Source organism: Alternaria incomplexa, assembly GCF_024043165.1.
Source record: "Alternaria incomplexa strain BMP 0042 chromosome Unknown scaffold_8, whole genome shotgun sequence".
NCBI classification, from domain to species: domain Eukaryota; kingdom Fungi; phylum Ascomycota; class Dothideomycetes; order Pleosporales; family Pleosporaceae; genus Alternaria; species Alternaria incomplexa.
Window position 1 is genome coordinate 251,583 of NW_026249857.1, and position 27,995 is coordinate 279,577.

A 27,995-nucleotide genomic window follows, 5' to 3' on the forward strand; every position below is an offset into this window, starting at 1 on the left:
AAGCTCTCGTCCAGCTGTGATGAAAATCTCCCATCTGGCAAAGCCGACACGAACACAACTCACCCCTGCCGCCGTCACACCCGAAAGTTTGGCACAATGACGAGCTGCTACCAAACGAACCTTATCGTGTTCCAATTCCGAGGTGTCACCAGACCGTTCCTCTGCCGAGGACTTCTTTGTTTGAGAGCTCGTTTATTTAGATTAAATGCATTCGCAGCCTCATTTATCCTTTTCGCTTCAGCACGTCTGTCACCAACATCACTGTTGCTGCTACTCATCACCAACAAACTCAGCTCGAAAAGGACTTTCGGCACGGGCGGCAGCGGTTTCGTGTTTGTCATGTTTCGTTGTTATTACGAGTTTGGAATGCTTCCCTCCGTTGGTGTGCAAATGTTCGTCCTCTCGTGTCCATTTCTTCCGACAATCTCCTGATCTTTATTCCAAATGACAGAGCTCCTATGACTGGGAGCGTTTGATATATCCACATCTTTGATCTAGCCCAAAAAGGCAGTCGTATCGGGCGATGCTGCATTCCTGTCTAAAGATAGAAAGGCGCACTATGGAGATCATTCCACAAGCGATGTTGGAACATGGTCACTTTACGGAGCGTTTTCATCGCTGCTCAGTCACCAATCGATCGTAAAGGCACCTTCTCCAGACTTTGCAAGCCGTTGCTCCTAGCCGCTACGATACCTTGTTCGCTGGCCCTCATCCTTAGAGTTTGTCTAGTGCGATGCCAGGAGAGACAATCTAGACGTTTTGTCGAACGACACATTCGACGTTTGTTCTAGACATCTGGAGCATTCCCACAACTTTTCCAGGTTTTTCTAAATAGCCAGGCAACTCTGTTGCACGTACCCTTGCTCCCTTCCTATCGGGGAGATGTTGCATTGACGGTAGATGGCACCTCTGCCGCAACTTTGCGTTTGGTGCGACGAGGCTCCAGGCACTCGGATGTGCAGCGCAACCCTTACTGAGTACTAATCATCGTACGCAGGGATATCTCTGCAGGGAAGCCGTTAGATGCCGAATACGCAGATTAAGGTGTTGGTTGGGCTAGAACGTGTCGTGAAAGTTGAGAGTCCCTGCATTTATACTCTTGTGCAACAGCGAGATTAGCTGCAGCGTGGGTCGTTGTAACAAGTACTGATGTATACTTGAGACGCGATAACGATAACTTAGGAGCAGCATGTCGCCCAGGGCCCGCCGTTATGCTGAGTACTGACACGTTCAAGCATGAGAGGGAAAGAAGTGCATGGAACGAACTGAAAGCCCAACCGTTACAACGACATTCGAAAAGCATTGGCCACTGACTTGGAAAGCTAGTAGATGTCCACCCAATCTCTCTTGTCTGCAACGTCCTTGCTAAGACTTCAAGGACAAATACTTAGCAGCACCAGCCAGTGTTGTCCTCTGGAATGTCGTATCTTCACATCACCCCACACTCAATTCCCCAGTCACGCATATCCTTTCATCTGCATACTCGCTTGAGGCTGGCTGGACCAAACATCTCCTAACCACAACAGGAAGCACAAGTACTTTACCCAAATTGCACGAACCGTATCCAACAGCCTCGACCATCAACTACTCACCTACCACCTCGGGCAGCTACAAAGTGGCAAAAGTGTGTCTAAACTTTGGTTCAAATGATGCGTATAAATGGAGTGGTATGCCGGCTCCGTGTAGATCTCATGTATCTCTTTCCATATATCAACCCCAGACCCTGAGATTTCCTGCCTTGCAAGCGAGCCCCACCGATTTCTTGTCTTTTCCCAACAATAGTACTCGACGTTAAGAAACAGTCAGACGAAAGTAGAGATGCAGTACCGATTCGTATCCGTTCTTGCTGCTGGTGTGTTGGTTGCTGTTAGCAGTGCCGCACCTGTGCCTTCAGCTGAGGTAATTCGACCTCGACATTATCACAGACATCCAAGCTGACAAAGAGCAGGCACAAACCCTCAGCCCTACCAACCCAGACGACATCCAACTCGGCAAGCCCTCCAGCGAGATCATCTGGAGCAAGCGCGACGACGAGCCGACCAACCCAGATGACGTGCAGCTCGGCCCCCCAACCAGCGAGATCATCTGGAGCAAAGACAAGAAACGCGATGTCACTTGGAGTGAACCCAAAGACACCTTCACCATCAGCAAGCCCAAGACAGTTGTGACATGGAGTACAGCGAAGCGCGACACAGTCACTCAGCCCGACACCATCGATCTGGGAAAGCCTAGCTCCGAGGTCAGCTGGGGTAAGAGGGATGGGACTGACCCTGCCGATACCATCGAGCTTGGTAAGCCAAGCACCATTATCACCTGGGGCAAGGAAAAGCGCCAGACCCTGGGCAATCCGGACTCGGAGACGACGTGGGGCAAGCGTGAGGCGGAGAAACCGAAGGATAGCTTCAAGCTCGGTAAGGCTACTACGGTCGTTACCTGGTCTTGAGTGTTTTGGTCTTTATATGGTGAGTTTGCTTCGGCTTTCCTTGTTGACCTTGTACGCTGACGATTTTGTAGCTCCCACGTAGGATTTTGTGGCTGTTTTTGTAGGTAGAGTTTGGAGGTAGATTCCACCGTCGCTACTTCATTGTGGCTGGTAGCTGGGGTGTAAAACTGTGATATCCGTAGGGTTGTGTGCCTTTTTAGTACTTCCAATATACTTATGTTCGATAGCTTTGCTGTTCACGAAAATTTGATGTGCAGTTTGAACGTACGCAAATTGTTGCACCGCTGTTTGCAGTCTTTGCTGAGCATTGCTGTCGTCATTGATGTACATGTGTCTTCGTATTGTGTGTAGACATAGACCACCTCTCCTGACTTGGGCGTGTGACTCGCTCGGTACCGTCATGATGTACTATAGCCACCTCTTCGCATTCCTCTTGTCCTATCAGCTCGACTATACCACGTCTGGTGTACATTGCTCCAATCTGTACAAGCGGCCGTATGACTCTTCCTCTTTCCTGCGCAATTTACGCGCGACGTATTTCCCATTCGACATTCGTGATGCTAACTTCCTCGCCGGCTTTCTCGTCGTAGTCGTACCATTCGCCGTCAGGTAACTCAATACCTGAGAACTTGGTGCCGGATTCCGTGCCTGTCGCGAGGAATTCTCCTTCAGCAATAAACTCGACGAACTCTAGGCCTCTGCAGTCGAACATGAGGATGTTGGTCTTCTTCGGTGGGTCGTTTTGTTCGTAGGAGGTAGGTGCGGCTGTGATGTTCGCTGAATGTTCTCTCTACAGGTAATGTCAGTGGCTGAAGTACAGAGAAGGGCGCAGGGTAGAAAGACCTTACAGTTCTTACACCTCCAGACAAAGTTGGCTTCACCCTTGCTGCCGCTCTGTTCGTTCATCTCGAAGCGATTGACCGAGACGGGGTTGGGGTGTATTTCGCGACATGACGTGCATTGGACTTTGAATGTGTAGAAAAAGGGCGCGTCTTCGGTATCGTTGGGGCGGAGATCGGTGACGCTTGAAGGGCTTAGTAAAGTGGACAAGTGAAGTTGAGGAGACTCACCCGTTCAGCTCTGCTTTCAATGCTAGTGCGAGCACCATGTTGACAGTGTTGATGTAAGCGTTTGATAGATTTCCGTCGCATGTCGTTGCGCCTCTGGCGATGCGCCCCGCCCCCACTGACACGCGAGCTGCTTTCGAGCTAGCACGCAAAGGGTAAGGCCGTGTTACCGTGCATCGCAGCTTTCTTGCGCTCCAAATCTTAATCACGCATTGCGCTGCAAACATACAAGAACGTGTACATTATCGAATTTCCATCTCTTTCGTCTGATAGAGTGTAACTGCATTAACACTCTCACTCCCCGGTTCAACTAGACGAGTCGACGCATCACGACTTCCAAGCCTGGATCTCCCCTTTCCACTTTCAGACGACCATCGAACGCAGTTCCCGCAGGAACTCCTGTACTTGCTACGACCCTTCTTGCACATAGTCAATCTATCAAACGAAATCTTTGCCGGCTACCTTGTCCAGCAGCACCCCATCCTTGGCCACTCCGTTCAATCCTGACCGCTACTTGCTCCTAATCTCCGTCATTTCAACATGGTCAAATTCTACCCATCTCTCAACGAGAACCACATCGACTTCATCTCTAGTCAACCACTGTTTTTCGTGGCCAGTGCGCCATGGGCTGGAGATCACGTCAACATCTCGCCAAAAGGCCATCCGTCAAGAACCTTTTCTGTTCTCGGCCCGAACACCGTCGCCTATCTGGACGCGACCGGCAGCGGTTGTGAGACCATCTCTCACGTCTACGAGAATGGCCGTGTCACCGTAATGTTCTCTTCCTTCGGCCCCTCGCCACAGATTATGCGACTATTCTGCAAAGGAAGGGTAGTCGAAAAGTGGGATCCATACTACGGACAGTTGCGCGCTAAGATGGCGTCAGAGAACGGCGATGAGGTCGATGTCACGGGCGCAAGAGCTATCATCGTGTTGAAGATCCAGAAAGTTCAGACCAGTTGTGGATTCGGTGTGCCTCAGATCGACAGCGGAAAGACTGCAAGCACAGAGGAAGCAGCGGGTGACGCAATTGCCTATGTGGACCACGATCATGAAGACGGCGAAGAGAACGGCTTCAAGCAGCGGGATACGATGGACAACTGGGCGCGAAAGCAGCTCGAAAAGCAAGAGCTCGCTGACTACCAAAAGCAGTTCAACCACCGCTCGCTCGATGGCCTACCGGGTATGATGAGCGCGCGACGATCGCATGACGAGAACATCGCTGTGGAGGATACGAAGGCGTGGTTCAGGAAGGTGAGCAGGCAGCAGGATGCTGTAGCTCTGGGTGTTGGTTTGGGCGTTATATTGATGCTGCTGTTGAGTCTTATTGGTGTACTCAGCATCAAACCGATCTTCTTGCAGCACATACTGAATGCGCAACGAAGGCAATTGGGCTTGCCGGAGGATCATTCGTGGAAGAGCGAGCTATGAGTGGCTTTGGGCTTGTCATCTCGTCGCATCGCAAAAGCTCAAAGCGGTAATCCAGAGACTCAAATTTTCCAGTAATGGAGAATGGGATACGAATCTATTCTCAGTTCACATCTCCATATTTCATAACCTTCCGAGGCACGGCTGTTTGCCAAGCATGCACCGCCACAGGATTGTGGATTCGGCCTTAGGCGTCCAAGCCGTAACCTCTTTCATCAGCGCTAGTCCTCCGTCCATCCCGTCTCCTAGGTCCGCGCGCTATGATCTTGAATCAATTCCATACTTTACACACATGCACATGTCTCTTTCACAGTTGTAACGCGTATCTCACCATACAATGCGCCTCCTGCACATCGCCGACGATGAACGCCTCAGCCTGGTAGAGTTCATCGAAGATGACATACCACCATACGCTATTCTCTCACATACCTGGGGCCCAGATAGCGAGGAAGTCAGCTATCGCGACATGGTAGATGGAACTGGAGAACAAAAAGAAGGACATCGCAAGATTCGTTACTGCGCGGAGCAGGCTTTGAAAAACAATCTAAGATACTTCTGGGTCGATACATGCTGCAGGTAAGTCGCTCATACCTTTGAAGAGAAATCAACTAACAAGATCGTTGACAGTGAGTGATTAGCCGTTCTTGCTACAAAATAGCTTTCTGGAAGCCGTGCTCTTTTATATCCGCTAACAGCAACATCATCATTTACAGTCGACAAATCCAGCAGCGCAGAGTTAACAGAGTCAATCAATTCCATGTTCCAATACTACCGACAAGCCATCGTCTGCTACGCCTACCTCGAAGACTTCCCCGAAGGCGCAATACTCAAAGGAGGACTATCCCAATGCCGATGGTTCACCAGAGGCTGGACGCTACAGGAACTGCTCGCCCCAGGCATCGTCGAGTTCTACGCTCAAGGATGGAAGTTCGTTGGGACCAAACACGAGCAAGCGGCCGCCATATCCAGGTTCACAAACATACCCGAGGCGGTGTTGACGCACGCGCGGAGAGACATCATAGCTGAGCAATCCGTGTCTGCTCGCATGTCATGGGCTTCGCAACGGAGGACAAAACGGAAAGAAGATATGGCGTACTGCCTTCTTGGTATTTTTGACGTCAACATGCCGTTGATCTACGGCGAGGGTACAAAGGCGTTCCGACGTCTGCAAGAAGAGATCATCAAGCGCGACAACGACCTCAGCATCTTCGCCTGGAACAGCATGTCGGAGTATCACAACAACGACCTCGTTGAGATCTTTGCAAGCTCACCGGCTGCATTTGAGGATGTATTCGCCGCGAGCGTCCACAAACACCAACTAGCCGAGTTCTCCGTCACCAACCGCGGCCTCCTACTTGGCGGCGACTTCGAGATATACGGCTGGTACGGTGAGCGCGGTTACACCGACATTCCGAAACACTACGTCCTCTTGGTCGGGGAATCGAAGAAAGACGACAGTAGTATAGGAATCTTTCTCCGGAAATGCGGTCCCGGGCTGTTTTGCCGCATTGGCGGGCTGCCTTTAGCCAGGCTGCCGAACAAAATCATCACATACTCCGCGCAGGAGCTCATAAAATCAGTCTACCTCTCAACGGATGCCTTCCTTAAACACTCGATTACCCGCCTGGTGTCCTTCCGTCACGATGGCCTGCATATTCCCGTCCAAGAACATCTCCGAATGCGGTCGGTGGCCCCGCTGCATGCATGGGATCATCTGGACAGGACCTTTCTGGTTCCAAAGGCCTGGGACCAGAATGTTAGCCAGTTGGTACTCGCTGCTCAGTTCAGCGTAACGATTGCGGGATACACGGCCGAAATAGTGGTTATCTGTCCAGCTCATAAAGACAAAGCTCCGATAGTATTCCTCGCGAAGGATTATCTTCGCGAAACGAGATTCTTGTTCGCAGACAAAGCTGGTAAGGAAGGTATTTTCTGGGAAGACTTGGTGAAACTATTACCCAAGCTCCCGTATCTGAACAGCGGGCATGTTTATGTCAAACCGAAGCATGCCTTCAAGATTAGCGTCAGTTTGCAGACGACCACAATCGATACCGATTGTGGCCCGATCAGTGTCCGAAGCCTGACCTCCTCAGTTACATCTGTATAGAATAGACTCGATCTCAATCAATGCCGACATAGTTAGAGCTCGCCAACAATGATGACACAACGCAGACTTGACTCCGACTGGCCACCGTATGCATCTGAACAGCAACCCTGGGGAGCAAATGAGGCTCAGATGCCTGCAAGCCTGGTAGGTGCAAGGACATCCTGCATCGTCATGTTCGACCCCATGCCAATGACCACGATGAGCGCAGTATCACTCAAGCAACGAGCCTACAAGCAACCCACATCGTGAAAGGAATACGCCACATCCGCGCATTTTACGACCCACAGTATGCGTCCGTTCCGAGGTCAATTTACTGTTTCCGGAAACGCAACTCTGTCACTTTGGCACCCCACCACTGTAGCCACAATTGACTGTTAACGGCCGTTTGTACTCCTGAGACATGTCGCCTAGCTGTGCGCATGTTCGCGGTCGTGGGCTAGGAACTTGTATGCCTCCCCTTCCCGCCTATCGGAAGAAAGGGGTGTACAGTAATACTCGTGGCTTGATTGGTGCGCGTGTTTAGAAGAGTGGAGGTAGCCCCACACCCCGCAACTCCAAGACCGGCGCTTCTCGTCACTCCCAGCAACGCTTCTATTGCGCGCAGCTGCCTTCCGGCTGTGTTTCTGAAGACATCAGTTAGCTTTGTTAGAGCTCACAAGCATCGTTGCAACGTTCGCTCTCGTGTCTAGCATCCATATGCTGATAGCGACTGTGTAAAGGTCCGGAGCAACTTGAGAAGAGCGCGATGGCCGGGCACGGCTACTACCCCATGCTCATCCATGTTTGATAAGCACGTACTCTGTCGCCCGTACAACACCATGTCTAATCAGTCGCGCTACAGACCGGGCCGGTGCAATGCTTATCTGGAGCAAACAAGGGGCACCGTTTCCTAATCAGCTTGCCGGCCGATAGTCTCTAGCATGCAAGAGTTCTACATAAAATAGAAGCGTATCATGAACGGGATTCAGTAAAGGTTTTGTGATGGATTACTCGCAGACCAAAGACACCAAAGACGCCAAAGTGAAGGACACGGAGCATGACGGTGGTGAGGACATCGCGATCGGATCGCAGGAAGAAGTTACCGATTACGACTTTCTGCGATCTTGGAAATGGTCGACTTTCTACCGGAGCGTGCTATTCCAGATGGTGATGTTCGGAGCGTGAGTAATCCTCCCAGAGACTACCATCCGGATGCTGAACATGATTAAGGCTTTCCTTGGTTGGCCCAGCCATGGGTGATGCCATATCCAATCTAGGAGGAGGCGGTCTGTCAACGCCATGGCTAGCGAATCTTGCAACCTCGTTGAGTTACGCCATGAGCTTCATCAGTACTATCCTCGGAGGCCCCATCATCAATAGGATCGGGATCAAATGGGCGTGCTTCAATGCGGCTCTCACGATGCCCCTCCAAGGATCTGCGTACTATGTAAATGCTAGATTCGGCGTCGACTGGTACCTCATAGCCGCCAATGTACGATCATAACTCATCCATGCAAAAGAAACATACTGATGGGGCCAGGTTATCAACGGTCTAGCGGGTGGGCTTCTTTACGTCGGCGAAACGACAGCCATGCTATGCTACCCAAGGCCAGAAGAGAGGGGGTTATATCTTGGTAAGCACCTGTGTGCGACGTGGAGTATGATCATTTCACTTATCTCTGACAGGCATCTGGTCGGCTATGCGAAGCTCCGGAAGCTTGATCGGTGGTGCGATAAACTTTTCCACTAACTCAGACAGAGCCTCTGCTGGAGGCATTGCATGGGCGACATATCTGGTCTTTGTTGGATTCGGTACGTTACGGATACTAGGCATCTGCTCTAAAAGCACATTTACTAACCAATAGCAGAATGCACTGGAGTTCTTTGGGCGCTGTCACTGTCCCCCACACCCCGAGTGCGTCGCCGCGATGGCAGCAAGGTTCCCATGTCAGGCAGGGTCACTTGGAAGCAAGAATTTGTAGCTCTGTGGAGTACTCTACAAAGCAACAAGGTCTGGTTGATCTTTCTGCCCGCGTTCTACTCTTTCTTTTACGGAGGGACGATGGGTACCTATCTCTCGCTACACTTCTCGGTCCGCGCACGCGCTCTATCATCTTTTCTTCTCCGTAAGTATGGATTTTGGGAACGGCCGACTACATGCTGACCAGTACAGCCGCCATCACCATTCCGTCGGTTGTCATATTTGGCAAACTTCTAGACAGCCAGCGGTGGCCCCAGCGGCCCAAAGCATGGGTTGCATTCTCGCTGTGGATTCTGCCACAAACCGGTTGTTTCATCTGGGTCGCTTTCGAGTACCACTACCTCGGCAATAAAACGGCGCTGGATTACGGATCGTGAGTTATCCTACAGGGAAAGACCCCAGTGCGACTGAGACTGACTTTCACGATAGAGAAACTGGTAGATGGGCAAGGGCATACGTGCCATACCTTATCATCTTCGTGAGCGGCTACTGGACGCAATTGACACTATACTGGATTCTCGGCACATTCTCCAACGACATGGGTGATTCTTCACGGGTGGCAGGCTTGTTTCGCGCGTTTGAGACGGCGGGCCAAGCAGTTTCATATGGTCTGAGCTCTGCGAGTGGCATCGCTCCTGTGGTCCCAATCTATGTGAACTGTGGTTTGCTGGTTCTTACTGTGCCTAGTATGGTCATGTTGATCACAAGGATGCCCAGGAGACCGTTGCGTAACGTCACCACGGAATGAAGTTTTTTGAAGCTTTTGTGGTGTGTCATGGCTCTCAAGAGAAGGAGAGCAGACGCGTGTGCCGCGAGCTGGGACCTGGGAAAGCGTCTTCAGGGCCCCGCCGTAGATAGCAATTATCAAGTCGTTCAGAACATCTATCATGATACAGCTTGTGCCATCACACTAAAGTTGTATTCTGCCAATCGAACCGTTCTCCAATACCTGTTCGCATCACTCCTTCTCTAGCACGCGAGCAGCCGTTGCCGATGTATGCGTCCAACAGGATTGCTCGATCATCCCACATCTGAGGCAGCGCTGTTGACGAAAGATAAGACCGGAGTGCTTTTCCAACACCGCAAATGCTATCACACGGACAATAGCTTCTAGACCGGATTGCGCTGCTCTGAACGGGTGTTTGCTTGCTGGGCGGCAAAGTTAACTGGGACCTTATCGGTGACCGGACCGGTGACCGGCCCGGTCGCAATTGCCTAATGATCACCGCCTTGCGCAGCCACTTGAAGCCAAGCACCAACGTTCTGGGCTTACGCATCCTATCTGTCTGACAATAGTACGCAAGTCCACGGGTTAAGTACAGTAGATGCGAACCTGCCCTGTGAATGACTAAGCGTGAGTACCTACATAGCCCACCTTGCACTTAGGATACTCCCGTAGAACTACCACCAATACATGCATACAATTCACACACTACATCTCGGACATGTCTCATCCTGGTTCCAGCGTCAAACCTTTTCCGGTGGCGGATGCTGTTCCCTCCTATTGGAGAAAACAAGTTGGGCCCATCGACAACCATCGCAGCACTGAACATCTTCCTACGCAGGTCGATATTGTAATCGTTGGCGCGGGGTACGCTGGGGCATCGATTGTGCATCACATAGTCGAAGAGTGTGTGCGTCGCGACCGTCCACTTCCATCAATACTTATCCTTGAGGCACGCGAGGCCTGCTCTGGCGCTACCGGACGTAATGGTACATATCATATGCCCTTGAGAATCCAGTTCAACATCGCACGTACTGATTCTGGGAATCTAGGCGGTCATTTGAAACCAGATCCTTTGTCAAGAGCCGCCAGCGTACTGGAGACGCATGGGAAAGCGGTTGCGGAGCACGTGGCTACATTCGAGTCCCGTCAGGTCGACGCGATCAAAGAACTTGTTCAGCGTGAGAATTGTGACTGCGATTTCGAAGAGACCAGGGTCACGGATGTTTGCTTTTACGAAGCCGGTCGCGATAAAATCAAAGCTGACATTGCGAAAACTGTTAAAGCAGGTATCTCAACTGCGAAAGGAATAAAGTTTACTTCAGGAAGCGAAGCAGAAGAGGTATGTAGTGTTCGGAGATGAACATCTTGATGCGATTCGTTGTATTGTCTCTTTGGAGAGGTCTGACAAAGCCCATAGGTTTCCGGCGTATGGGGTGCAAAGTCTTGTCACACATATAGCGCCGCTCGTCTGTGGCCCTACCGGCTTGTGGCGCACTTGCTAGAGAAAGCGGTATCTATGGGTGTCAACTTGCAAACACACACCTCAGTAACATCCGTCTCGGCAGCCGCTGGAGGCACAAAAGATCATGACTGGGTCGTGGATACACCGCGCGGCTCCGTCAAGACCAGCACTCTCGTTTATGCGACGAACGGTTACACGTCTGCTCTCGTACCGGAGATGAAGGACAAAGTAGTCCCAGTGAGAGGCATAGTAGCGCGCTTGGCGGCCGAGAATGCACCAAGAATGACTGATAGCTATATGATGCGGTTTTCCGACTATGAGTACGACTACATGATTCCTCGGCCGGACGGCAGTATCATCGTCGGGGGCGGAAGGCGCGACTACTACAAAGACTTGGACGAATGGTTTGATGTATCCGACGACAGCAGACTGATGGATGGCGCGCGACATTACTTTGACGGTTACATGCAACGGCATTTCCGCGGGTGGGAGAACAGCGGTGCACACACAGAAGAGCTTTGGACCGGTAGTAAGTGTCATGTCTGCACCAGCGCCCACGATTGAATGTTTCGGAACTGACTCATCTTCTTCCATATTAGTTATGGGCTATTCCAACGACGGGTTCCCTTATGTTGGGCCAGTTTGCGGGAAACCCGGCCAGTATATGTGCGCAGGATTCAGCGGGCACGGTATGCCGCAGATATTTTTCTGTGCAAAAGCCATCGCTTCCATGGTCATCACGGGTGACGCAGAGAATGTGGATCTCCCTGTGCCGTACCGCATCACCAGGAGTAGATGGTACCAGCAGAAAGAACATGTGTCTCTCAAGATGTGGCAACAGATAGCGGAAAGCCAGCCTGCTCAAGCACGGTTGTGACCATGAGATAAGACGAGTTGGGACCTGAATTGTCCACTCTTGCAATGCGATGAATCATCCACTGACTTTTACGCGCACTCTGTTAGCGAAAAGAGTTGAATTGATACGCTTCATCGCTCATACATTGGCGATTCTAGCCTGTGCAGAACGTCACTTCGGTAACCATGAAAGGCTCTCAAAGAACTCCCTCTCTGCGTTACCATGGTCACCAAAGTCTGAGGTGAAGAACGCCTCGCTTCCATCCGAGTTAAGTAGATCGAAATCGAACGGATAGCCATCAAGGGGTACATAGCTTGGCATGGTATCCACTGTTGCATCGGTTCTGTTAGGTGTTATCTTTGGGCCCTGCGCCGTTGCTGCCTGTACATTTGCATGTCCGGATGCTGGAGGCCCAAAACGAGGGACTGTGGACTTTTCTGCTTTCTTATACCAGTTAAGAAGACCGTTGTAGCCCTCTTCAGCTGCATCATTTGCTTCCGTGACCGCAGGTTGACTGGGTAATGGATTGAAAACGTGAAGTCGATGCAGCGCCGCTTCCAGTGTCTCTAGGAGCGACACTTCTGAACGCGCGGAATCGCCCGCCGAAGCCATCTCTCTGATCGCCTGAAGACCTACTTGTAGGGTGTTTGCGAACTCGTTCGTCCGGTAACATATGCTATAGGCGATCAAGACCAGCAGGGACGCGCGGCAGGAACTGTATTCGGCATATGACGACTTTGCAAGGCCCATGTCGCCCGTTTGCATGATTTGACATGTGCTGATAACTTCCTTCGCGGCCGCAACGCAGTCTTGGACCAAGAAGTCCCACTGTGAGTGGGACTCGGATGCTTTCCTCTGGCGTACTTCTGGGGATGCGGCATTGGCGTCCTTGGAATGTGCATTGGTCCGCGCGTGACGGTGCGCGAGGATAAAGGGTCGTCCGATAAACATGTGCAAGAGGCAGCACTCCAGTCGAGAATGGACCAATGCGCGAGCTTTTGGTAGTTCTGCTTCGTGGTTCGCGGGTGGCGACAATACACCCCCGCGAGGAGGCGACCAGGGCCCTCGCAGATCCGCCTTCATGCGCTTGATACGGTCCAAAATCACCCCGACTTCAGCGTTCGCACATGTGCGGAGACACGATCTAGCAATACATAGTTAGTTAACTGGGTTCTATTTCTGTGTATTAACAAAGTCTTGGTCTGGTCTTACATTTCGTGGTGGAAGGCTTCAGCTTGCCTTGTGAGCTCGATCGACTCCAGGAGACCTTGAGCATCGAAACGGTCGTCATCCATGAGGTTTGCTTCAGATCTCTGGGGTAGATCTGCATCGATGTCGGATCGTACTATGGATATTGGGCGGCCGTGGTATATACCAATTTTTCTAGTAGGTCAAATCTGTGAGCAGGAGGACGAGGTGGTATCGGACAGTCGAGAACCAACAAACCTTTCCATGCAGTACGCTGTCCACCAAATGCGACGCCTGATTTCTTTGGTCCTCGTATCAAGGACGTTGCGCGAGACCTTTCGGTGCATTCCGTTTTGTATGGCTACCTTGATAGCCAAGTTTAAATAGATGTAACTCAGCCCAGATGCATCAATGGGTAAGGAATATAGGCCGAGAAGCAAAAGTGCCTGCACACTGAGCAGCGAGCCAGCGTGGATGACTTCCGAAAGCAGCTTTGCGACTTGACGGTAAAAGCCGGATCCAATCTCAAGCTCCCAACTACTCTGAACTTCGGCGTCCGTTGCAACACGCGTGCTGCAAGTGTTGTGGCGATCGGGCGATTCTAAATGGACGTATTGGGTTCCGACTGCCAGCACCATCAGTACTACACATATTGCAGTAACATCTTTGGAGCGTAATGAGACGGGGTTGGTATATATGTTGTCTAGGATGTCGTCGAACCAGCGTCGGTCTACATAGTAGTAGACGCTGGTGGCATGATTGAAGAAGACATTGGTCAAGAATGTGGCAACCGGACGGGGTGGCACGGCAGCAAGAACGTCCGAGATGGAAGTCGATGCTGGATCTGCCTCGCCGACGCGAATGAAATCTGGTACCCGCGTTACGTTTTCTGAACTCTGACAGCGATGGTGAGCAAAAAGGAATAGACTAGGCTGATAGTACGTACCTGCACATTGGCTTTGGCCATAAGATCGTCTATATTGCGTTTGATGTGCATAGAAAAGTTCCAATGAGAGAACTCGCCTGAGTAATCTGCACAGCGACAAAAGCTCTCGTCAGTGTGCCTGAGCCATTACGAGGGGGTTTACGAAACACGTACGGACTGTCGTGCCATCTACGCGGTCAATGGTACAATCCTCGTCTCCAATATCAGGGCTGTCAGACACTTGGGCATTCGCCGACAGCTCGATAGACTCGGGTACGATCGCGTTCTGGTCGCGTGGTGGAGTGGGCGAAGACAGGGAATCGCACGTGCGTTGTAGAGAGACGATGTCCAGAGCGAGATTGGGAAAATGGTGTTTGATTATGAATTCCATGCATCGCATGCGGTCCATCAGCTCATTGGGCGAGGCGAGAAGGCCCGGTCCTCGCTTGTCCACTGCAGCAGGTGCAACATTGTATCTACACGGTCGGCGCAGATGGCGGCAGCGTCTACAAGGTGTCCCATCCTCACATTTCTCTTTGAGACGGCGACACTCATCACACCTATGCGATGCTTGTCAGCCAAGACTCTACCTCACGTTCTTCGGCGAGACAGTGGTGGGTCTTACGCGCGAACTGCTCGTTGTCGCTCTTCTGCCGCTAGATGACGCTTCTTGGTGGGTCTTGGAGGCTCGACGTCCATAGCTCAAGCTGACTAGGTATGAGCTGAAGGGATTGAGTCGGCGGAAGGGTTTTTAGCATACGTTGTGAGTTCACAGCTGTCAACGACGCCCCCTCACTGAAGCGCGAGCGATAAGACAGCCGAATGACGCGCAATGCAGCGACGTTGAAGCCGTCCAGCCTCCTGCAGGAACGCTCCGCACAAAGCTTGTCCGTTATCGGTTAGTAGTAAGCCCGGCTTATCACAGACGGCGATACCCGCATCCTCACAAAAGATAATGGCGAACCTCGGGCAAAATGCTGGGAGCGGACAAAGAGCATGTGGAAACGAACATTCTTTACTAATGTCATTACGGGCTGGAATAGACGCAGTAGTAGTACTGATGTCATTGAGACTTCTCTACAATCTGCTGCGCCATTTCCATGAGACCTCCAGCCACCACCTCTAATTTCACATCACTAAAAACGTCGAGACAAGCTTCCTTCTCGTACACCGAGCTCCATGCTCCACGAAAACCGACTTTTGTGGCCGCTGCGACATCCCACATGTGCGCGGCAGCAAACCATTTCACATCGTTTCCTCCGAATCGATTCCATACAGACTCATAGGCGCGGAGAGCGGGTTTAGCCACGCCTAAGTTGTCGCAACTGACAAAATTCTCCAACGGCATGTCTACACCGGCGCGCTCGAAATAACCTCTGACTCGTTGCACGTCCCCGGTGGTGAAGCACCAGACGGTAAAGCCGTTGTCGCGCAGCAACTGGAACGTCTCCCGACAGCCAGGTCGCAGCTGCAAAGCGGAATAGCCTTCGATGCACTGTTCCCGCTCCTCTTCAGTGGCTACAGCCCGAGGATCGGCGATGCCACAAAGACTAAGGGTGCGGTAGAATAGTCCTCGGAGAACATCCTTATAAGGCTTGTAGCTTTCGGAGATGGACAAGAAGGTGAATTCCAGCTCAGCAGCTGTCTGCCAGGTGTATCCGAAGTGTTGCGCGGTTATGTGGTGCTCGCGAAGTTTTGTACCCAAGACTGAGTCTATGCGTTCGTAGTAGGCGTCGAAGGATACGCAGGTGCCGACGACGTCGAAAACGACATGCTTGGGAGGCTGTGTCATTTTGACTGTCGATGTGGTGTGTGATGATCAAAATCAAAGAGCTTTACAGTGGTTGATGGAAGATGTGTCGCCTTGGCATAAGGAGTAAAAGACCTATGGAGAACAGGCCCCTGCGTCATGCCCAGTACTCTCATGTTTAGCACTCGTGAGTACCTAGGTAACGGTACCAGTGGCTAATAGAAGGCCGGCCCGGTCGAGGTGACTGCCGCAGCGCTCGGACCAGGTGCCCAGGTGGTTATCGATCGCGACCGGATCGCGACCGGTTCGCTTACCCGGTTCTGCCACTGACACACAGGTACCTAGGTACGATAACGATGAGCAGTAGTTTCAGCAGGTCTCCGGACCGGTATCATTGTCTCTCGAGCTCGAACTTTCTAGATCGAAGTTGTAAGCTCCCGAGGTCGATGACCGGGCTAATTACGGTACCCGGTCGATTTGCGAAATAGCGGTGATGGACTACAGGTATGAAAGCGTGTACTATGTGGATTGCCGTGCGAAACATGCTCTCTGTCCAGCTGTAGAAAGTAGTCTGTCATTCTCAATTCCTCAACATGGTTTTACCAACTGCCAACCCCACCAAATCCTATTGGATCGAGGCTGCGAAATCGCCGTTGCGCAACTTCCGCTCCAGCGAGGCGTTACCAGAGGAAACCGATGTGGCAATAATCGGCGGTGGTTATGCCGGCGCCTCGACAGCTTACTGGATCAACAAAGTTCGTGACCACACCACAACGAGTTGTCGGCTCATTAAGTCTGACGAGTGATTAGTACACAGCAAATGCTTCCAGGCAGCCTCATGTGACTCTCCTAGAAGCTCGTGACATTTGCGGAGGTGCCACCGGACGCAATGGTAATGGGACTTGCATCTTGCCCCTTGGAGAAATGCCTAACAACGAACAGGAGGACAATTGAGGCCGCATGCTTATTCCCGCTATGCGAAATGGTCGAAACGATTTGGCCCCCATGGTGCCATGGAGCTTATCGAACATGAGATGGCTCATCTGCCGGCATTTAAGAATCTAACTGAGGAAGAAAACATCGCGGAAGAGGTCTGTCTCAAGTTCGGAGAAACGTTCGATGCTGCTATGACCGATGAGGCCTGGACGAGGCTCAAGGGCGCACTTGATGACATGCGGAGGGATCATGGTGACGATCACGAGATTGTCAAAGTATGCAGAGTGATCGAAGACGCACGCGACGCGGAGGAGTTTACGCAGATGAAGGGTGCTCTGGCTGCAGTGGTGCATCCTGCAGGGCAAATGTCGGTTCCTCTCGATCGTACTACTCCCACGCAAACCTACTGACATCGCCTCAGATGGCCGTACAAATTGGTGCACGCGCTTCTGCGCATCGTTCTGCAGAAAGGCAATCTCAATCTGCAAGCTCATACTCCAGTCATGGATGTCTCAGCGCGAGACGCCGACGGCTGGATCACAGTCAAGACTGAGCGCGGAACCATTCGTGCCAAAACCGTCGTTCACACGACAAACAGATGGGCTTCTCATCTTCTTCCTGAGTTCAGTAAGCTTATACTGCCCGACAGAGGGGCTATTGCCGCGATTAAAGCGCCCCCGGGGTTCATAAAGCATACTGGTGCCCAGCATTGGGACTCAATGGTCAACGTAAGGCTCACAGATGCTGTCTTCACAATCGACGGCCCGCTGACGAAGACAGAATTACCATCTCCAGCTCCCTCCACCCTACAACACCATCATCATTGGAGGAGCAAGGCAACTTCTTGTCCACAAGCCAGGAGATTGCTTTCCCAACGATAAAGAGGATCAGCAGATTGCCGGAGCAGCTGCATTCTACGAATCTTGGGGTGCCTCAGACGTCGCAGGCTCGCCGGATGAAGTCCCCGCGGGGCTCAGCAAGGAAGTCAACGAAGGCGGCTGCTGGACTGGAAGTAAGATATGTCATATCAGTGAACTTGAAGTACATTCGGCTGACTGAATAGTGCAAACCGAATCTGCAGACGCGTTTCCGTTTGTTGGTACGGTGCCACAGCGGCCGGGTCACTTTATTGCCGCCGGATTTGCGGGACACGGTATGCCTCGTGTGTTGGGTTCAGCTGCTCACATCACGCCTCTTGTTCTGGAGTCGCTTGGTTTCGAATACAGCCAGCCCCTCATTGCCGCTTCATTCCCTCCACTGCCTCAACCGTTCCGCACCACCGCTGAACGGATTGAGAGACTCCAGGATACGAGCCTCAGTGCGCTCGCTGAGGAGTACAAGCAGAGATGTGGGGAGAGTGCGCAGAAGCCATTTTGCAATACTGCGAGGGTCATGACTGTTCTTGGGATTCCTCCTTCATGGGATGATGGCCAGCAGGTCATGGCTCAGCTATGATGTGAATGATTGTAGCTTGGAATAAGGCGAGAGTATTAGGGAATACATGTCAGGTAGATATAGACGAAAGCAAACTTGCAGCATATATGGAAACATAGCTTCGCGGTGCACAGTTGACAGGACCTGATGGAGACGCGTTGTCACGCAACTATCCGGTGTCACTGACTATACATTGCCCAAACGTACCAGTTCTTCCACATACGACCATAGGATCATGAAAATTAGGCTTCCCGTCCGCTCAGCCATATACAAGCATGATACCGGCGGATTAGTAGTTAGGTGGGTGACCACTAGCGAATCCCCGCTGTTGTATGTTTTTGACCTTCTTTTTTGCCCATCTTTTTTGCCGGCTTACATGGACTGCGCTGACGAGTTCCTGCATCCCTGTTATTGACACTCTCGCGCTACTACTGTCATAGACGTGGTGAATGCTAATAGTTTTGATAAGACATTGCTATGACAGTGCTGTGTCACAGGTCTTCACCCTTCACCAAGCGCACGCGATTGCCGCTAAGGGGTCGCTTCTTTGCTCCTGCAACGATCTCTTCCCTCTTCTTTTGTGCCTATGGAGGATCCTACTCTTATATACCCAGATAGTACTTCCCCCGCTCATATGCATAGAAGCTGACGGCAGCCATGGGAACGACCTTGACATAGCCAATCGTCAATCCCACAAAGAATCCCTTATAACCCCGCTCCATGTATATCCTCCTCGTGACTTCCGGTATACTAAGCCTGTGTCCATCGCCTACGACACCACCAACCTGCATGCGCCGCCGTATAACTTCCAGAGGGTACGACACAGTTTGTGAAAAGAAGCCTGCGATACCGCCGCTCGTCAGCTCAGCCCAGTACCGCAGCTGCGCGGGTTTGTGACTCGTGGTACTCGATTCCTCGCGCGAGGTGTTCGGTAACGTGGTATACGGAGCGAGAACGGGTATGCGCAGGAGATCGGACATGGAGTCGTGAGCGAGAAAGGAAGCGCCTGCGTAGGGTATCATGCCGAGTAGTGTGGGTGTGAAGCCGCGGAAGAAGTTGGAGAGGCCAGAGCGCGGTGTGACCTTTTCGACGACGTGTGTCGCGGTTGCGGTGATGGGGTTCTTCGGTTGCGATACGCGTGGTGCCTGCTCGGCGTAGATTTTGCGTACAATGGTTGCGAGACTGCTACGGCCTTGCTCGCTGGTCTCGAAGGCAAGGCGCACCCGAATGACTTCTAGTGGATATGTGAGGAAGACGCTCATCATGCCTGCTAGACTCCCCGAGAGGAATCGTCGCGTGGGTGTTTCCTGCGCCTGGTTCTTTATTATGCGGCCGCGTATTTGCTCGTAGGCGAGGAATTTGATGCCCGCGTAGGGGAAGATGCGGAGGAGGGTTGCCGAGTGCCCTTTAAAGAGCCCGCGCACGCCGGTGCTAACGTAGATGTCGCGTATTGCGGTCGGGAAGCCACTCCAGGAGCCGGCGTACTTTGCGAATTGGGGGTTGCGGGTTTGGAAGAGGATCTTGACGCGGTCGAGGGGGCCTACTACTGTCTTTGCCTATACACTGTTAGTATCATATTCAACCAATCTCTCCGCGTAGAGAGGATTCTTGACATACAGCACATCCTGCGAATCCACCCGCCAGTCCACTCTTGATCAGATATTCCATGCTGTTCCTATCCATCTTCTGCCTCTTCGGCTCCATATTTGCGCCTCCTTCCCTCTTTGCCGTCATGGCGGCGTCATGGTCGGGTAATGTAGTGCCTGCGCTGTTTGTTTGCGCCGCAGTCGTGGTCATGATATTCGATTTGCTTCCGTCATAGCGGAGGAGATCCGTGGACATTCCAGAACAGACGTGCGTGGGGTTACCGCGACATGAATATCGTGTGTTTGTGTGTTTGCGCTACCTTCGGTGTCGTCGTTTCGCGTGGCTATGACAGGACGCGTGTTCTGGGGGCGGGGCGTGGTCGCGTGTGGGTGGATTAGAAAGCAACGCCGTTGTGTGGTTTGGTGTTTGAGATGCCGCGATGACGTTTACCGAGGCTGATCTGCTGCTTTCGGCCGGTACTTCGCCCACACCATTCATCCGACGCTACCCTTCGGAAATGGTTTCCATGCAACACCACGACAACATCACGAGATCTCACATCAGATATTCTACGCGAAATGTGTTTATGATAGCACGCGATGACCATTTGGCGTGTTGTCGTTGAGATTGCAAACGGGGAGCAGCTATGACGTAAGACTATAGAATTGGTAGGAACTTTCCATTACTCTTCTCTCTCTTCGATCATCTCTCATCATGGCTTCGTCAAATCCAATTATCTACCAGAATGCGGAGGTGGACGTCATATTGATCGACATACCGACGTCAATCGCAGCAGCACAAGGCGACCGCGAGGGAGTGCTACTCTCTACTACGCCTTTGGAAGCGCCCATCGAACCGAAGGAGGACTACCGACCCAAAGCGAAGAAACCTAGAGCGAACGAGAATCAAGCACGAAGCGCGGTGAGCACGCAGCATGTCGGGCACCGTAGTTCGCCCCATGCGACAGTGGCAGAAGCCTCCCAACACGACTTCCAGTCTCTGCATCTTGACGACCTGCGGTACAAAATTCTGGCTGAACATGCACTCGGCCAAATCCGTGCACAGGTTCCAGGGCCATGGTGCACACAGCGCAAGTTGATGCCCCAGGAACCATTCCGCGGGAAAGATGAAGAAATGGACGTTGATCAAATTTCCGAAAAAGACCTCGAATCTCGGATGAAGGTGTGGGCTTCATGGAGCGAGAGCAAGGAAGACGATACCGCATTCAATCTGCAGCAGATGATGGCTTCTCTCGGCGCGACTTCCGAGGTCGCAGAACCGGCCACTGTGGCACCAAAGTGGATGATGTCGTACTGTCCTGCACGTGAGACCGCGAGTAGTACACAGGTCGCTGAAACGGTCTCGCCAGACGCACAAACCGAACCATGGACAGGCGCCTTCCACAACCCCAACCACCACTCCCTGTCGCTATCCATCGCCGAGAATACGTCGCAACCTCCTCAGCTGGGTCCTGAGTATCGTTTTACAATACCACCCCGATCCACATTCTTCCTTAGCGATTCCACAGCGTCGGATGCTTTCCGTACCTCATTCCGTGAGCTTACAGACGAGTTCACCCTTCCACGACACTTCGACCTGGTACTGCTGGACCCACCATGGCCCAATCGTTCAGCCAAGCGGAAGGGCGCGTATGAACAAGTTGGCGGCATGCCGTACCTCAAGAAGATGCTGTTGAGCATGGATATCGATAGTTATCTGGAACACAATGCGCTGGTCGGCGTCTGGATCACGAACAAGGCAGCACTGAGGGAACATGTGCTCGGCCCCGGTGGACTCTTTGAAACCTGGAACGTGGGCTTGATCGAGGAGTGGGTATGGATCAAGACAACAACCAAAGGCGAGCCCATGTTCGACATTGATAGCGCCATGCGCAAGCCCTATGAGATTCTCCTGCTAGGTCGCGCAGCCCCAAACTCGTGGACAACAATGACACACGCGCCAACAGTCAAGAGGAGAGTCATTGCTGCTGTGCCAGATATCCACTCACGCAAACCGTGTCTGAAGCAGTTACTCGAACCCTTTCTGCCGGATTCGACTGATTACAGCGCGCTTGAGGTCTTCTCTCGGTACCTTGTCAGTGGATGGACGTCTTGGGGTAACGAGGTACTGAAGTATAACTGGGATGGTTACTGGGCCCCGGCCTGAAGCACCGTGGCCTCTACGAAGCTGGGTTTCATACTGCTTGCACATGGCATCTGTGGTGGCAAACAGTCATTGAGGGGTATGCGCGAGGACCCTTAGCTAGCTGGCCCGGACGACCATGCTCCGTGGGAGTGTACGTTGTGCTAGAGCTCTGACCTTGTGGTTTCTGAAGAGAGCATATCATCCATGCACTCAGTCAAAAGACGGGATAGTAATTGTAGTATAGTGTAATAAGAACGGAAACACAGATCATCCGGGGAGCTACTCATCCGTAAAAGTAGATCTACATCACAGCGATATCCCATTACCCGCCGTTCATATCTACAGCCAGTTAAGCACACGTCTCAACACACACTCAGACAAACACAGCCATACCCACAGATCAACAGGTATACTCGAAGCAGTAACTGCCGAGACCCTTTCCTTCCTTTTGCGTCTCCACCATGACGCCATATCCCCACCAGCTTCTTCATCCAGAAAATCCCATATCTCAAGAAACCAGCTAAGAAGAGATCAGGGTCTTGAAAAAACCCACTATATCTCCACCGCATACTGGAGAAATAGATGGAGCAAGAGGCAAAAGTGTGTGGACTGTGGAGTTCGATACCCACCAGCTCCACCCCACCACCACAACCCCAAATGCAACCCCACGTCCCTGAGATAATGACCCCGACTTCCTCGGAAAGCGGAGTATTCTCGCTCTCGTCAACTGAAACAACGAACAACAGTTCAGATGCCGAAGCAACACCAATAACCGCGGCACGCACAAACAGTCTCGAACGTGAGGCGAATTCACATGTCAAGCTCGGTGTGGCGTGGGGAAACTGCAAGCGCCCTACGCCCTCGTGATGTGATGGACACACCTGGGCAGTGTGTGCCCCGCGTGGGGTCCATTGGGGCAAAACTAAAACAAGTGACATATGCACGACATCCAGACTAACTGGCATCACGCCTTATCGAGTAGGCGAATGAGCGGAGGGGTGCTGCCGCGCTGTGAACTCTGTACCGTGAAGAAGGAGAGTTAGGTAGTGCTGGGTGAAGCGCCTTTGTCGCTGCCTTTTCACAGTGCATGGCGGGAGAGGGCTTCGAGGCAGAAATGGACCGCTCGGCGGATTTCATGTTTACCAGGGCAAACAGGCTACAAACTTGCTTCACGCTGGAGGACGTCGCCGATGAAGGGCGTAGAAAAGCGAAGGGCCAGGGCGTCTTGTAGGGCTCACCCATCTCGTAGCCCTGCTTCCTCGCAAGTTGTCGTTCATCTGACAGATGCATACCGACTCCGACTACGGAAGTCGAAGGATCGGCATACTTGCATTCAGGTGTCGCACTGCATGAAGCACAAGATGGAGGTGAGCGGTGTTGGGACGCAGTATCCAGGCGGTGAGTCACCGCTTTGAGGGTTTCCTTTGTCTACAAGCTTGATCTGGTGTTATTGGATTTTGTTGCGGTGGGCTAGAAGGACGCTGTGTAAGCCTTGTGGTGTGCAAGTTGCTGGGGTTGTAAGGCTGAGTGATGGACTGCCTGGCATGCTGAGTGGTGACTGTGCGTTTGTAAGAGAGCCTTGGAGAGGTTTCGCAGATATTTACCCCTCCATCGTGGGATCTGCATTTGTGTAACGAACGCCTAACGCATGTCGCAAACGTTATCAAAGATGGCGAAATAGATGTTGGTGGACTCAACTGTCGCACCATGAGTTCGACGATATGATCGTCGTTATCGTAGACAGTCGCAGCTGCCAGATCAATGTAGTTGCGCGCTCTACTGCAGCGCCAGCGCGAGAAGTCACTCCCACACATCCCGCTGCAATGGGATGTTTCTGAGTGCGTATCAGTATTTCCGCCTTCCACGGGTCGACAATTCGACAAGTGATCTCGCACCAGTCTAGCATGTGCATCCCCACGTCCACTCTCCATGCTGCAGGTAATTCTCCGCTCAACATCAGCCACCGGAATTTCTCCCCTCATCTCTAAACGGAAGAATTCCAACCGAAAGCGACTAAACACTGTGTATTCTACACAACCACGGATGATCTCTGTCAGAAGCCACCTTACCTGCCTGTCGAGTACCTAGTGACATGCAGCCTCGATGCAGGGCGATGGCTGATCGCAACGGCGGTCTAGGCTACGAGATTCCCATGGTACATTTCATTCCTGCCAAACAGCTACTGCCGGTTGCACTTCCCAAAGAGGAAAGTGCAAGGAGTCTGGTAGTATTTGCAAGATGGCTCTGGACTGCTGGACTTGCGCGTTCGATAGCGAAGTAATAGTGCAAGCCCTGAAATCTGTGTTTTCTTCGCTTGAACCGTTCGTACCGCTCAAACCGCGGCCGCATTGATTTCTTCACCATGGATCCACTCACCGCCACTGCACGGTATTGTTGCATGAGCTGAAGCGACAACACCTGCTCCACAGCCACAGCACCCGGCCGGTTTTCGCCAGCACCCATGAATCGTGGGTTTGCAGTCTCACGAAAACATGTCGGAGTTGCTTGTTTTGTTACTCCACTTCGGAACGCTGAGATTTTTACCCAGTTGAGTCGTCTTATCGTTCGGATCCACATCGGACCTTCCATGTAAGGGAATGACGGGCTTCTAGTCGAAGGCTGTAGCCGCACCATAAGCACGATGATGCTACCGGCCCACTCACGTGCAGTTTCACCGAGATGGAATTTGTTGACTTCGTACTGGCATGTGGATATCGCAGCAGAGACTTTTGGCGATGGATTCATGTTTGCAGGCCTGCAGGAAATAATAACGCCGTGGCCGACGTAGTGCGGCTCTGCTGCCCGACGACGTCATTTTTGAAGTTTGGTGATGGCATCGCGACTTGATGAAGGCAAGTGATACGGGGTTGGTATGGGGTCGAGGATGGGGTCAGCGGCACAGTTGCTTTGTCGGCCTTGGTTGTGGGACAAACGTCGTCATGAACAGGTGCTGTTTCATGGGTCGGCAGACCCTGCGTCGTGCTCGAGGTTTTGCAAACAGCCAGGTGGTGCCTTGCATGCGCACTTACAAACAGGGGAACCCTCCTGGATGGTTAGTTGAAGTTTATTGACAACCTTCCGAGCTTGGTCGCCCGCCCGCATTCTGTGCAGCAATAGCTGGCGGGCTAGGAGTAGCGGGAACGTGGTCTGGACAGCTGGCCGACCTTCTGACCGAGTCGCCAAAGTGACCAAACTGTCAGCACGGCGAGAAAGTGACCGTGGTGTGAGGGTGAAATGGAACCTCGGCAGAGGCAATATGGGTGTTGCTCGACGCGAGGAGGCGTGCACGAGCCCTTTTGAACGGCGGCGCATGGAAGAATGGAAGAACCTTCCACACTAGGCGGACGGACTCTCACGATCCCCAGTTTCCTGAGCGAGCACAGACGCTTTTCTTCACCCGACCCCAGATTACCGGCAGAGTGTGCAGGCTGAACGGGTCGCGAAAACGTGGAGATGAAGCAGGGTGCTATGTTGCTGTATTCAGCCGAACGCAGACACAAACAATGTAACCGACAGCGCTGACCTTTGTGCTCCGTTTCCTTTATGGTGTTTGCGAATTTATAGGCACAAAGGGCTTATTTGGGGATACCGTTGCAGTAACGATGCGAACGAGAGGGTGTGCTCACTGCATGCGACGGACATTACAGATCTCTTCTCAGCCTCCCGCACACTGCAGGTCAGCCGTAAGCGTTGGAGTTTCCTCGCATTATCATGATCCAAATGCGTGCATCCAGGTCGCACAAAGTTACTGGACTTTGTTCGGGGGCAAGACGGATCCGCAGCGGCTGCAAGTATGACTCCTGCGAGGCGTCTCACAGCGCGATAATGGCGGTTGTGAAAGAGTACATTGTATGCCGGGCCGGCATGTACCTCGCTACATTAATTGGTGGCAATGCTACTTTGCTCCGCGCGTCGCAGAGTAACTGCCGGCTATGGAACGCTACTGGTGGTGAGGTTGTGAAGGGGACCCGCAGGCTAGAAATTGTCTCGGAGGGCTCGAGTGGGGAGGACCCTGAGATCGGCGCGATGCATGTGATGGCGACTAATGCACCCCATGAGCTTGACCGGGTAAACCTCGATGCGAAGGGAAGGACATGTTCCGCGGGTTCATTCTTCCTTTCTTTACAATTTGGGAAGCTTTGTGGAGTGGTTTCGTTTCGAAACGGCGAGGATCTGCTTGTGTGTGGTCGGCGCAGGGACGGGGGCAAAACAGGTGGCCACTTGCGACACCTGAATCAGGGCGTCAAACAGCCAGATGACTGTTTGGGCAGCATGCGCAAAAAACAATCGATATAATTCATTTCACAAGACGCACGGAGAAGCGGACAGCAACCCGGGGCAGGCGTTTGGGTTTCCTTTTGCGGATGTCAGAAGCCGCCGGATGAAAGCGTGGGGAGGGCAGCTAGGGTCTCCCTATGCCATCCCCGAGATGATCCTCTGATACTAAGCTTACTGCATCTGGGCATGCGATGAATCTTATCCTCGCGGAGACGGGCGTGGCGCGAATTGAGTCGTGGGGTGTGTAACCGCTGTCACTGTCACATCCCTTGTTCAGGTCTTTTTCTGGATGGCGTACGTCGATGATTAAACAAGCCAGGTTTCTAGAGTATTGTCTAGGTGACGAGGCAGGTTTGGAGAGTTTAGCAGGCAGCAGACTCTGCCTGCTGGACGAGTCATCGTTGCATTTTGCATGTGCGCACGTCGATAGGGCCAGCGATAGACAAGCGCAGACAAGCGATGGCCAGGCGATAGGGCGAAGGATGGGCTGCCATGTCACGGTCTTCATGCCCCGACAGCCGGGATGGACTCACAGGCGCAGCGGAGCATACGGGGCTGACGGCTGCGGTAGCCAGAAATGGCAGCCTTTGTGAAGGGGCGGTCTGAGCTGCGTGGAAGCTCCGCCAACCACAGTGCACCCCCTCCAAAGAGCGGTCGCTCACCGACACATAACAAAAGGCAAATCATAAAGCGCCAAATAAAAGCGTTTCATGCGGACCGGAGCGAGGCGTGGAGAGTTGATTGTTTACGGCGGAGGATATATGGAACCCTCCCCACGGCCAGGCCTTCATCTGATCTTCATTCGAGACACACACGCACACACGACCATTGCTTCTGCCTGACTCGAACGCCTGACCAGCGCAACCCCGTGGCTTTTATTTAATCGAGCCCCCCGAACGCCCACCCACCGTCGCATCGCTAGATCCAAGATCGCAAATCTCCCACATCGCTTTCCGAGACGCAGCCCGACGCTACCGGAGTAGCACCCGCAACCCTGTTTTTCCACCTGCCCCCAAACCCACATCGGCGTCATACATCATCAACCGCCCCTGCACCTCGGTCCAGTTGCCGCGACACTAGACTGACGAAAAAACCACGAAAACACACTGCAATCTTGTAGTGCCGAAAGTGCCCGCAAGTGTGTATATACAATAACGACCCACCCCGTACGCTATACACATACCAATATTCACCCTCACCACCAACACCCTCACCACCATGCACTTCGAATCTTCTCCAGGCTCCTCACCATCCTCCTCGCCATCCAAGTCGATGCCTATTAGCATCTCGCCCAGGAACATGGCTTCACCAACATCGTCGCTGTACAGCAACTACTCTACCAGCTCTTCATCATCCCGCGGCTCAACATGTGCTTACCCATCATGGCCTACGGGCCCATCGCTGGACCACCGCAGCGCACCTTCATCCTACATCAGCGACGCAGACCTCTTTGGTGAGGACTTTGACGACGACTTTGCCTGCCCGTTCCTCGACAAGGCGCCCGCTCCACCGCGCCAGTACCCCATGGCGACAGCACTCCCCGTCTTGCCACCACTGTACGCGCCCAAGAAGCCCAAGAGCGAGCGCCGCCGCAGCAGCGGCAAGCAGCGTCGCACTTCCAAGCCCATGACTCCCATCTCCGAGTCACCAGAGCAGGTTGAATGAGCAAGCATCGCCCGATAGCATTCGTGTTATTGTAAGT

At 52.6% G+C, this 27,995-nt stretch overlaps 11 protein-coding genes across 11 annotated transcripts; 7 read left to right on the forward strand and 4 right to left on the reverse strand.

Moving 5' to 3' along the window:
• Positions 1 to 1,818: 1,818 nt before the first annotated feature.
• J4E90_005890 (uncharacterized protein) lies at positions 1,819 to 2,443 on the forward strand (the record flags this gene model as incomplete). Its single annotated transcript, XM_051435441.1, has 2 exons — positions 1,819 to 1,899; positions 1,949 to 2,443. The coding sequence occupies 2 exons, from the start codon at positions 1,819 to 1,821 to the stop codon at positions 2,441 to 2,443; spliced, it is 576 nt and encodes a 191-aa protein (XP_051290299.1).
• Positions 2,444 to 2,966: 523 nt separating this feature from the next.
• J4E90_005891 (uncharacterized protein) lies at positions 2,967 to 3,551 on the reverse strand (the record flags this gene model as incomplete). The annotated part of the gene is made up of 3 exons (XM_051435442.1): positions 2,967 to 3,233; positions 3,287 to 3,467; positions 3,514 to 3,551. The coding sequence occupies 3 exons, from the start codon at positions 3,549 to 3,551 to the stop codon at positions 2,967 to 2,969; spliced, it is 486 nt and encodes a 161-aa protein (XP_051290300.1).
• Positions 3,552 to 4,050: 499 nt separating this feature from the next.
• J4E90_005892 (uncharacterized protein) lies at positions 4,051 to 4,941 on the forward strand (the record flags this gene model as incomplete). Its single annotated transcript, XM_051435443.1, has 1 exon — positions 4,051 to 4,941. One exon carries the CDS (start codon positions 4,051 to 4,053, stop codon positions 4,939 to 4,941), a length of 891 nt encoding a protein of 296 aa, XP_051290301.1.
• Positions 4,942 to 5,275: 334 nt separating this feature from the next.
• On the forward strand, positions 5,276 to 7,045 carry J4E90_005893 (uncharacterized protein; the record flags this gene model as incomplete). The annotated part of the gene is made up of 2 exons (XM_051435444.1): positions 5,276 to 5,514; positions 5,668 to 7,045. 2 exons carry the CDS (start codon positions 5,276 to 5,278, stop codon positions 7,043 to 7,045), a joined length of 1,617 nt encoding a protein of 538 aa, XP_051290302.1.
• Positions 7,046 to 10,450: 3,405 nt separating this feature from the next.
• J4E90_005894 (uncharacterized protein) lies at positions 10,451 to 12,071 on the forward strand (the record flags this gene model as incomplete). Its single annotated transcript, XM_051435445.1, has 3 exons — positions 10,451 to 11,071; positions 11,150 to 11,723; positions 11,794 to 12,071. The coding sequence occupies 3 exons, from the start codon at positions 10,451 to 10,453 to the stop codon at positions 12,069 to 12,071; spliced, it is 1,473 nt and encodes a 490-aa protein (XP_051290303.1).
• Positions 12,072 to 12,221: 150 nt separating this feature from the next.
• J4E90_005895 (uncharacterized protein) lies at positions 12,222 to 13,345 on the reverse strand (the record flags this gene model as incomplete). Its single annotated transcript, XM_051435446.1, has 2 exons — positions 12,222 to 13,194; positions 13,263 to 13,345. 2 exons carry the CDS (start codon positions 13,343 to 13,345, stop codon positions 12,222 to 12,224), a joined length of 1,056 nt encoding a protein of 351 aa, XP_051290304.1.
• A 1,881-nt stretch (positions 13,346 to 15,226) lies between these two features.
• Positions 15,227 to 15,955, reverse strand: J4E90_005896 (uncharacterized protein; the record flags this gene model as incomplete). Its single annotated transcript, XM_051435447.1, has 1 exon — positions 15,227 to 15,955. One exon carries the CDS (start codon positions 15,953 to 15,955, stop codon positions 15,227 to 15,229), a length of 729 nt encoding a protein of 242 aa, XP_051290305.1.
• Positions 15,956 to 16,506: 551 nt separating this feature from the next.
• Positions 16,507 to 18,304, forward strand: J4E90_005897 (uncharacterized protein; the record flags this gene model as incomplete). Its single annotated transcript, XM_051435448.1, has 6 exons — positions 16,507 to 16,627; positions 16,767 to 16,805; positions 16,856 to 17,216; positions 17,271 to 17,577; positions 17,630 to 17,861; positions 17,913 to 18,304. The coding sequence occupies 6 exons, from the start codon at positions 16,507 to 16,509 to the stop codon at positions 18,302 to 18,304; spliced, it is 1,452 nt and encodes a 483-aa protein (XP_051290306.1).
• A 581-nt stretch (positions 18,305 to 18,885) lies between these two features.
• On the reverse strand, positions 18,886 to 20,125 carry J4E90_005898 (uncharacterized protein; the record flags this gene model as incomplete). Its single annotated transcript, XM_051435449.1, has 2 exons — positions 18,886 to 19,839; positions 19,901 to 20,125. The coding sequence occupies 2 exons, from the start codon at positions 20,123 to 20,125 to the stop codon at positions 18,886 to 18,888; spliced, it is 1,179 nt and encodes a 392-aa protein (XP_051290307.1).
• A 459-nt stretch (positions 20,126 to 20,584) lies between these two features.
• Positions 20,585 to 22,036, forward strand: J4E90_005899 (uncharacterized protein; the record flags this gene model as incomplete). The annotated part of the gene is made up of 1 exon (XM_051435450.1): positions 20,585 to 22,036. One exon carries the CDS (start codon positions 20,585 to 20,587, stop codon positions 22,034 to 22,036), a length of 1,452 nt encoding a protein of 483 aa, XP_051290308.1.
• Positions 22,037 to 27,565: 5,529 nt separating this feature from the next.
• J4E90_005900 (uncharacterized protein) lies at positions 27,566 to 27,958 on the forward strand (the record flags this gene model as incomplete). Its single annotated transcript, XM_051435451.1, has 1 exon — positions 27,566 to 27,958. The coding sequence occupies one exon, from the start codon at positions 27,566 to 27,568 to the stop codon at positions 27,956 to 27,958; it is 393 nt and encodes a 130-aa protein (XP_051290309.1).
• Between the last annotated feature and the right edge of the window lie 37 nt (positions 27,959 to 27,995).